The sequence below is a fragment of the Plectropomus leopardus genome, chromosome 1 (assembly GCF_026936395.1).
Source record: "Plectropomus leopardus strain MGB_pleo_1.0 chromosome 1, ASM2693639v1, whole genome shotgun sequence".
Classification (NCBI taxonomy): Eukaryota; Metazoa; Chordata; class Actinopteri; order Perciformes; family Serranidae; genus Plectropomus; species Plectropomus leopardus.
The window spans coordinates 4,829,598-4,839,891 of NC_142176.1; the positions used below are offsets into that span (position 1 = coordinate 4,829,598).

The window sequence follows — 10,294 nt, forward strand, 5'->3', positions numbered from 1 at the left end:
GTTTCTTTCCCCAGGCTGTAAGACTCCTCAACTCCTCCTTCAACACCAAAAACATGTAGCAGGATTTTAGGGTCAAGTTTAATTTAATTTTTTCTCAAACCATGTTGAAGAAAAATGACAAATACATCTACCTTGTACCTTATACTGTACATTATAACTTAACTGGCACAATATGGACAAATGTTTATGGTCACCAGCAGCACAGTCAACGCTACGATTAGGCAGCTGGTTGTACTGAGGACAGTCACGAAAGAGTCCCTGGAGGAGCCGTCACGGTCGGCTGAGCAGAGCGTCTTATCAGCTTATGAGGGCAGAGTGTGAAGGTCAGTGTGATGCAAAGATACTAATGCAACAGTACGTTACAAAGAAAAGTTGGTGTGAATTATTGATGTCAACATCTGACGTCTGCAGAGTTCCTGGAGTTACAGAGTCGGAGCGTTTGTTAACTTTGGCTGTGACGGCGATAAATGACAGGTGCCCAGAGAGGAAATGCATTCACTTCTTTTATTATTCATAAGATGGGATATTTTTTACATCTTATGCACAGCAGATACAAAGACAAACATGTTTCTAAACCACAAACTAAATTCCTCCATTGCTCTAAATCCTGCTTCCCATTTCAAAATGGCGCCCCAGAAATAAATAACCTTTTACGTTTGTCGTCCAGTTTCACATTCTGAAAAGATCGTTTTACGGCAATCTCATTTTAGCAGAATGGCACGAGCCACGTTCAGAATACTTCCTCTTTTATTTGACAGATACCCATTTCCCCTTTAAACAAATTGCACTTTTTTTCCTAGAATTATAGGACCAAAAAGTAACACCAAATCAACTCAGACTCTCCCCAGAGACAATCAGGGGGAGATATAAATACTGTTTTTTTTATAATAATGCACATTTGTCCATTAAATAAACCTGATTAAATTAATGAAGCGCCTTGCAAACCTCACTTTAGCTGGACAAAGGTGTGGTTTCCAGAGGCCTGGAGGAGACAGAGACAACAAGAGTTAGTCCAAACAAAACGACAAAAAAAGAAAGCTGGTCTCAGTCTGTCAAATTATCAAGACCTAAGACCAAAAACGTGTTAGTCTTACAATACTTTGACTGTAAAATAAATCAATCATATCTTTAAAAAAAAAAAAAAAAAAAAATGTATAGTTTTATAATAAATAGCATGAAGGCAAATTAATTCCTAAAACTTGGAGAAGTGCTGCAGTGCCCAGAGACGACAACTGGCAACTTGAAAAGAAATATCAAACTGCAAATTGCAAGAAATTAGTAGATTTAAAGAATTTAATTTTTTTCTATGCTAGAGGAAAATGTCCAGGGAAATATATTTGTAATTATAATTAAATATTTGAAATTATTATTTTTTTAGAATTAATTAATTTTTTTATGGTTGTTATTGTTTTGTTTGAGTTTCCCTTTTTATTTTGTTTTGTTTGGGGTTTTTTTTTTGATAATTTCCCTGTACTTTGTACTAATTTCTTGCATTTTTTGCATCATTTATTCTAAAGTTGCTGATTGTCTTAAGTTTATAAAAGAAATCAAGTCAATTTTCCCAATTTTTAAATGGTTAAAGTTCATGCCATATTTTCAAAAATTGATTTCTTTGGCAGGAACAAATGGGCATAGGGTTTAGTGTCACAAACAAGTTTAACACAAAATTTTAATCCTTTCATGGTATATATGGAAAAAATCTAGAAAATCACCAACCTCATATTTTAAGACCCAGTCAACACATTTTGCAGTTTTCAGACAAACATTATGTGATGTCTGTGCAGGTTTAATTTTGTATGATATCAGTTAAGTAGGGAGTTGAAAATCAAAAAAGAAATTAAATAATAATAATAGTAAAAAGAACTGTTGTGCCAAAGTTTACTCACTAAAAATCTAACAAAACTGCCGGGATTTCCATCCAGGCTGGGAAGTCTCAGAGGGAGTAGGGTACCAACGCATCTGAAGAAACACAAACACAGTCATGTACAGCAGACCAGAACCAGGCCTCAGTGCTTCAGTCCTGCAGAATTCATCAATTAACACACTTTTGTGGAGCAGGTTTAGGCGGACTGTCCCTTTAAGCCGTGGTCACCGGAGCCACGGGAATGTGGGTCACGTAGCTGCTCATTGAGGACAATAGTCCTCGAGTAATTAACAGGCATGGAAATGTGGAGCGCTGAACCTCTCCATGTGTTAAACGTTTCCAAAGGGTGGGGGAGCTGGTACCTTTCCATACCTGAGACCAGAACCTGCGGCAGAACGAGGCCTCACATTTCTACACGCAGGACAGAGGACGCAGTGCTTAAAGGGACAGTTCACCTCAGAATCAGTCCAGATAGTTTTGGAGTGAATTGTCGAGTGTTGGAGATATCAGCCGGAGAGATGTCTCTTCTCTCCAGCAGCAATGTCTCCTTCCAGAAATCATGATCCGCTTACTCAAGATAATCCACAGACCCTGACGTGAGCAGTTTCAAGAAGGAAGTTTATGTCTTCTAATGGACAAGATGCTTGTGCTCATGACAGCACGAGATGTGAAGGTTAATGGCGTCTTCCTCGGCTGAGCTGTAACATCAGCTAGCTTAGTGGTGCTAGGTGAGCTAGCAGTAGTTGCAAACATATGAAACACGTCATTGATGGATTTGAGCTGAGAGATGAGCAGGAAGAGTTTGGCACCGGCGAGAGGGAGGGATATTTACAGAGTAAATATCGTGACCCTCACCAGCATGTCACAGAGGTGGTCTGAGCCGGAGCTGAATCCGCTGGTCTCAGAGTCTTCAGGACTGCTGGAGCGAGAGTCCAAAAACGAGCACGAGTCCAGACGGTTCGCCATGCGAGCCATGCTGGGGAACTTCTCCAGGAAGTTAGCCGTCATGCTCACAGACTCAGGGGGCAGGTAGCCCGGGGGCTTCCCGAGGATGCTACTGAAGGGGCTGTTCAGTATACCTAGCACTGAAAAAAGACAATTGCATCATTTTCAGTCAAACTGCAAAAGCTCTGTACAAGAAGAAAAGGTGATATCACCCCTTAGCTTGTCTGACGTAGTCCGTTTTGCAAGTGGATGAGCAAGCTTTTATTTTCTAGCACATTTCATACAACAGGGCAATTCAAAGTGCTTTACACAGCAATAAAACATGACATCATAAAGTATACAGATTTATGATAAAAGAGAAAATATACAAAAAGCTAAATTATTGGATTTACATTTTTTAAGAATAAAAATCACCACTGAACATGAGCACTGACGATGGGGTGCGTTTGCTGTATCAACAGAGCCTTATTGATTTGTCAGGAGGCATACAGGCATTGGTAATTCAAGTTTCTAAAATGTATTTTTCTTTGCTTATCCACTTGCAAAACAGGTCCCCACAAAGAGTGAAGTAAAAAAAAACTGGGTTTGTGTGCTGAATCTGAAGAGCCACATTAATTAGAGAGAAGTGAGAGGATGCAACGCTAAATTGAGTTTCCAAAACTTGCATGTATTAGGGGATACTTGATGTGCGAGCTGGCTGCCAACAGCAACCAAAATTGAGTCGGTGCTTGAAGCACTTTCAGTTTTACTTTTGAAGTTTTGTAACTTGGCAGCAGCTCATCTGAAACACAATCTTGTCACAGATGCTACATGCCTTTTTGTGGACAGATTAAGCCACAGCAGCTGTACAGGACTGTTTTGAGTGCACAAATGTTTGAAGACGCTGACACTCAAGATAACAAGATCAGTCTTGAAGAATATGCATCTTCTGTGACATCATATATCAGTAAATGTGTTGATGACGTGGTGATCACAAAGACGGTGAGATCATTCCCCAACCAGAAAGCCTGGATGAATGGGGAGGTGAAGGCTCTTCTCAGAGCAAAAAAAGCTGCCTGTCAGACAGGAGACAAGGATGCATACATCATCGCCAGAGCACGACTGAGAACTGGCATCAAGGAGGCTAAGAGGAGACACCAGCAGAGACTGGAGAGAGACCTCAACAGTGACATCACCAAAGATAGGTGGCAGGCAATTTAAAATGTCATAGGCTACAAAAGCAGGAGTGCCCCCATCATATGTAAGGCCAGGCTAACAAACGAGCTAAGCACATGTTATGCTCGCTTTGATCCTCAATAAGGACTCAGCTGTGAAGTGTACTCCACCTCCAGAGAACTGGCCACTCTCAGTGACCACAGCAGATGTGAGAAAACTTCTGCTGAGAGTGAATATGAACAAGTCCGCTGGCCCAGACAACGTTCCTGGACGCGTACTAAAAACTTATGCTAATCAGCTATTTATTGTTATGACTAACATTTTTAACATCTCTCTCTCATTAGAGAATATTCCCTCCTGCCTCAAGACAGCCATCATCGTTCCTGTACCTAAAAAGTCTGCTGTGTCTAGCCTTAATGAAAAATAACATCCTGGTAGGGGTATAACGATCCATCAATCTTGATTGATATATCGATTAAGTGGTCAAAGACCTGATATCATTGATGTAAAGTAAAAACATCAATACACATCTTTAGAATACAGCTTTATTTTGAGATACTGAGTCACCATAGGAAAGCGCCGGGTAGACAAAGAAAAATGTCATCTCTACTGCGCTTTTTAAATGGTGAATAGCAAAAACCAACTGTTTCGTCTATGATTTTTGACAGTTATTGAGCTAAATTTAATACTCGCTTGAGATGATCTTGTTGTTAATCCATGTTTCATGGCTGTTGGTAGAACTTTGCCTTCAAGCCTTTAAGCCACATAGAACCAAAGTTTTAGGAAAAACATGAAAACATTTCTTACCAGCATTAACTTATTCCATGTGCCATTCTTGTGTGGAGTCAATTTGAAGTAAACTTTGCGGCACTTAACTGTTTACAATCATTTGTTGCTTTATCTTTTATTGGTCAAAAGTAATGGATTCTGACGCCTATGCAAGTTTTAAAACTTCGATCCCTGAGCAAATTGGTTTGCTTTCATTCAAACACATGGGGGAAAAAAGAACTGAGCAACTTAGCAAGATTGGCAAATTGCAAAAATTTAGTAATTTGAAAATTATTTTTAAAAACAAAAGGAAAATGTAGGTAAACAACTGATGTGTTACTTACTGTAGGGTGAGTTGGTCTGAAACTGCGATGGCGAGGTGTGCGTGTCCAACTCCTGATTGCTCCAGGGTCTGTCCCAGCCGGACAGCCAAAGAGACTGCAGGCCCACATTTGTGACACCCGGCGGGCCCCTGGATGACGGCACCTCCTGGGAGCCGGGCATGCCGCCACAGTTGGGGAAGAGCATCCTCCTGCTGCCCACCGCAGCCAGCTCCGACTCTTCTCGATCCAAGATCCAGTTCAGAGACGTGGAAAAAGAGAGAGAGGAAGTGTTAGACAGCTTAAAAAGAAACTGTTGTTTCAGTTTGCATTACATATAAAAAAATGGGCAGGGAGAGCCTCAAAGAAAAAAAGGAGAATCTCAGTTAAAAACAAAACTTCCCTGATCGTCACATCTCCCCCTACCCTGGCTGACAAGGGAGCTAACCTGCTGCCTCTGTGCCCGGAGCAACTGCCATGCATCTCCGTCCGCATCACTGACACACCTAGCAGCATGTGACATGGCTGCTGATGCATGATGTTGCCTAACAACTGTGTAATGAAAAATTCCTGTCGGAGCTATTGGCCTGTTGATAGAAGTACTCCCCTCTCTGGTAGGCACGGCACGTCTGCGATGGTGGGGAAGGCAGCCGCCACAGTCACTGCTGCTGCTGCTGCTGCTGCTGCTTACTCCTGAGTGAGCTGTCAGCGAGGCAGAGGGGGAGGGAGGGAGGGAGGCGCGGGGCAGAGCTACAGCGGCAAGCTGGGAGGCAGCATGGGAGATGGGAGCGAATGACTCAGCAGACTATTTATAAAGAACTTCAGACCTAAAATGCTCAATAAGCCATCAGAAAACTGGATTTACAGAACTTGTTAAATCACACATTGATTTGTGTGTTTTTTGCACACACACACACACACACACACATTAAAGTGACAGTGCACAAAGCACCTGGTGGCTCAGTGGATAGAGCGGGCACCCCATGTTTAGAGGCTATGTCCTCACCGCAGCGGCCGCAGGTTTGATTCCAGCCTCAGCCCTTTGCTGCATGTCATCCCCTCTTTCCCCCTTTTTGACTGTGCTGAGCCTAAATCTTGGCAAATCTCACTTGTGGAGTAAAAAACAAACAAAAAAAGCCTTCAAAGTACTGCAATGTTGCAGAGCAGCGATTCAGGATGAATCAGCTTCTGGCAGCTGGATGATAATGACAAGGTGAAGGAATGAAGGAGGTGTAACAGATGGCAACCCTGACCAAAAAAAAGTCAAAGTGGCTCCTCTGGTGAAGGTAAAACTTTTCACCTTAAAAAAAAATCATCCTGTAAAAAAATAACTAGTTGTACTGAAACTTGCTTTTGGGTGATTATATGGTGTAAATGTATCACTAAAACAAAAACGCAAAACAGAACAGCAGCAGGGCGATCAAACAAAGTGCTCACAAAATTATTTAACATGCCTCCTCCTGTTTTCCTGTTTGCACCACCCCTCTCCTTAAATAAATAACATTTTTTGCCACTTTGACCTGCTGCAAAGTGTTAAAGACTAAACAGACTTTACCACTGAGCAGGTCAGGCTTTCCCTTGCTGTTGTCAGGCGTGGTGCACACACCGCTCAGATCCAGAGTGTTGCCCAGCATGGCGTTCATCCTGCGGAAGATGTCCGCGTTCCTGCAGGTGTTCAGGGCCGAGGGCCCGGTGTCCGGGCTGTCCGGCCTGCGGGGGTCGTTTCTCTGCAGCAGTGGAGCCAGAGGAGAGCAGAAATTAATGCGAAATTCACTCATACTACAGGTGCAGACACGTGGAGAAGTGAAAACCAACTTTTTCGACCGTTATTAAGCTACTGTTGTGCGTTATTTGGTGTCGGAGTGAAGCCTGAAAGTGACGTCGGTGGTTTCCATGTCACACAGCGGGTCAAATGTTCACGTTACGCTGTTTTCATTCACCGAGTTAGTTATGATTTTTTTAACTCACCAAGGAAAACGCCATGATGTGAGCTGACAGCCTGTGAGAAATGTCACAATAATAACCGCTGGCTGCCATGAAAGGTCATATTTATGAAGTCTGCTAGCGGCTAATTAGACACAATTTAGTGAACGTGTGCTCGGCGAATGACTGCGCCTCGAGGGCCTCACTCTGCTCACGTGACGCACATCAAAGGGCTCACCGCACAAAATCAAAACAAAAAATCACGTGACAATGAGGATTAAAATTTGGAAATCAATTTAATTCCACTGAAACTGGTCAGTTTGGCTTTATTTAATCTTTATACACTTTTAGGATTTTATTCTTAATATTTGGTGGATGGACAAAATATATTTATATCTACAGGCACAGTTGTTCGTCGTCTTATGTTATTGTAGGGAGAAAAAAAATGAAATAAATATATATATATATATATATCTAACAAAGTACAAGTAGCTTATTCTTGTGTTTTTTTCTAAACCATAGTATTATGTAAATATAAAAGTATATATTTGAAGAGCCAATCTTACTAGCATTATTAGACATTTCATTTCAATTCAGAAAAAGTTACAAGATACAAGCGGTACTGAAATTATGAATATGTGTCCTTCGATCATTGAAAGTGTATTCCTGGTGATATGGTTATTGTATAGTGTTCGTGCTTTGGTTAATTCATATTTATTGTTTTTATTTTCTTAATTTTCTTTTTATCTTTCTATCTACAGCTGTACATATATGCAGACAGATAGATGTACAAACATCCTATATGGGTCCCTTTGTATTTCCTATTAAAGTGTTTTGCAGTGTTTCTGTATGACATCGGCTGACAGGAAGTAAACATGGATCCAAGCTGTTGCCTAGCAATGAAATTTCAGTGAAGCAGTCTCAGTTTGCTTCTCAGGCCCAAAACTGATCATAACAAGGTGATTCTTGTTTCCAGCAGCTGACAGGCAGTGGATGCTGCACAGGAAACAGTCTGAATTATATCTGTCATTCATCATGTTGTCTTTTATTGCAGTGTGAGAACTTGTGTTTCTGCTAAGGGTGAGACCTAATGATGAAAATTTCTGGTTGCACAGCTGAAAAAAAGATTTATCTTTTTTATCTTTTATCTTCACAGTAGATAACCTCATGACCAGGAGGCCGAGCTTGTTCTCCAGCTGTTTCTGCCTGCGGGTCATGTGGATGTTTGACCAGAAGAGGGCATAAAACTCCTGCATTTGGAAACATCACCAGGCCTCTTTGATGGAGCTTCCTGCTGTTTTATTGGATCAGAAAAAAAGATGTTCTATTTTCTAAAGTAAAGTAAAATAAAATAATATAAAATATAAAATGTTTGCATTATTTTTAAATCGCAGATGTAGTTTTGTGGGGGTTTTTTCTCAAATTGTAACAATGACATGACGCACATTTGTGATTAGTTTACATTGTACTGAGATAATAATCTGTTAGTCCCACAGTGGGGAGATGTGCATTGTTACAGTAGTAAAGGGGAAGTTCAAAAGAAGAAATTTCAGTAAAAACAGAGAGCAATACATTTGTAAACAACAAAAAAGCCAAATATAATCGTCTGAATTCATGTTTTTATACTGCTGTTTAATTCATACTGTTATATTATTATTACCAATATTATTTACACTGTACATAGAAATTATTTGTTTTAAATGGGAAAAAAGCATTAAAAACGCTTTTCTTTAAATCACATTATACTGAAAGCTAAGGACACACAATAATCACAACGATATTTTAATTTTAATAATCTGCAAAATATGAATGCTTATGATTTTATTGCACATATCACCAGCTCCCTCTTTTAGAAACAAGAGGGCTGAAGACCAATATCTTCTAACAGACAGAGCACTTCTTAAATTTAGAAAAATGACAACATACTCCTTCAATTTAGTTGATTTACTTAATGGGAATATTGTCATTTTGCAGCAGATTTAGTGTTGATCCCTGAACCCCACTGAGCCTGAAGACAGACAGCTGAAAATTAAAATGCATTTCTCTTTCAGAAATATCCCTTAACCGGGAATTATTAGAGAAAGTTGCAGTATTTACCATTTTCTATGTAAATATTCTTGATAAACTCATATAGTATGTTTAAGTTTATATCTGATGCTGGTATACAGCTTGTGTCTGCAGATGAAAACAACAGAGAAAGGGAAAATGTTCTGCAGCATCTCCGTCTGCACAGCCTCTATTGATTTCATGTCAGTACAAATATTCTGTGTGAAAGTGATGCTAACTGACCCGTTTTCTTTTCTTCATAAAGGGCAAATGGCCGATTCTTTGGAGAATTGTTTGTTTCTCCTGAATCATCTGATTGTTTAACTCAAGATTTAAATGATCAGTTCTCAATCTGAACTTATTCATGTTATTAGGGAGTACTACGACTAACAATTATTTTCAGAGAGATTCTTAATCTCAGTTGGACCAATCTGGTTAAAGAAAGGTTAAATAAAAATAAATACATTTCATAACCAGTTTATCTGTTGTTGAGTTTTCTCATGAAAATGTCCAAAAACAGTGAAAATATCCATCAGTTTCTCAGAGCTCAATGTAACCTTTTAAATGTCTTCTTTTGTCTGGCCGATATTTTAAAGGGACCTCAACTCAAAAATGCATGTTTTTCCCGTCATCTGTAGCTCTGTTTATCAGTCTTGACAGTTTTGGTGTGAGCTGTCGAGTGTTGGAGATATTGGCCGTAGAGATGTCTGACTTCTCTCCAGTATAATGGAATTAGATGGCACTCGGCTTGTGGTGCTCAAAGTGCCTAAAAGGTAGATTTGAAAAACTCAACAGCAATGCCTCCTTCCAGAAATCGTGACCCGGTTACTCAAGATAATCCACACACTTTGTTGTAAGCAGTTTCATGTAGAAACTATTTTCTTGCTACTGAACACCTGCGAACCGTATCACAGCGCAGAAGCAGCTGTAATGAGATACGGATGGTGGGTGAAGTTCGGTAAAAAGAAAACGGTCCCCACGTAAATCTTCTGACAACAGGGTCTGTGGATTATCTTGAATCTTTTTTTTGAGTCGTTAATTGAAGGTCATTTTCGTTTTTCTTTTTTTGAATCTTAAATTTGTGTATGCCTTGGTGTATGCAGGTGGGAGACGCCCACTTAGTAGACCATAAGTGAATATAATTTCGTATTAGAAGCCAGGTTTCCATTTACAGATTTGCAAAAAAGTTAATATTTTCAAAATGTTGATAAAAACACAATTGCGAGATGACCGCTCCAAGGAGCATGGTGTTTGTTTCTCTTGCAGCCACCAC

At 40.1% G+C, this 10,294-nt stretch overlaps 1 protein-coding gene across 1 annotated transcript; it reads right to left on the minus strand.

The window, feature by feature from the left end:
• Window positions 1-490: 490 nt before the first annotated feature.
• Window positions 491-7,179, minus strand: LOC148190342 (cytoplasmic polyadenylation element-binding protein 1-like). The gene is made up of 6 exons (XM_088086826.1): window positions 7,021-7,179; window positions 6,608-6,779; window positions 5,077-5,292; window positions 2,720-2,949; window positions 1,887-1,959; window positions 491-982 (listed from the first exon to the last, which is right to left on the minus strand). Exons 1-5 carry the CDS (start codon window positions 7,087-7,089, stop codon window positions 1,894-1,896), a joined length of 753 nt encoding a protein of 250 aa, XP_087942952.1. The 5' UTR covers window positions 7,090-7,179; the 3' UTR covers window positions 491-982; window positions 1,887-1,893.
• Window positions 7,180-10,294: the final 3,115 nt, after the last annotated feature.

What these genes read in the sequence shown, in the direction of transcription:
- LOC148190342 (XM_088086826.1), bottom strand. Translation starts at nt 7,089, where the DNA reads ATGGCAGCCAGCGGTTATTATTGTGACATTTCTCACAGGCTGTCAGCT. An exon ending in AAAGCCTGACCTGCTCAGTG is followed by an intron (nt 5,293 to 6,607) that starts GTAAAGTCTGTT and finishes TGGATCGAGAAG; the next exon opens with AGTCGGAGCTGGCTGCGGTG. An exon ending in TCAGACCAACTCACCCTACA is followed by an intron (nt 2,950 to 5,076) that starts GTAAGTAACACA and finishes GTCTTTTTTCAG; the next exon opens with TGCTAGGTATACTGAACAGC.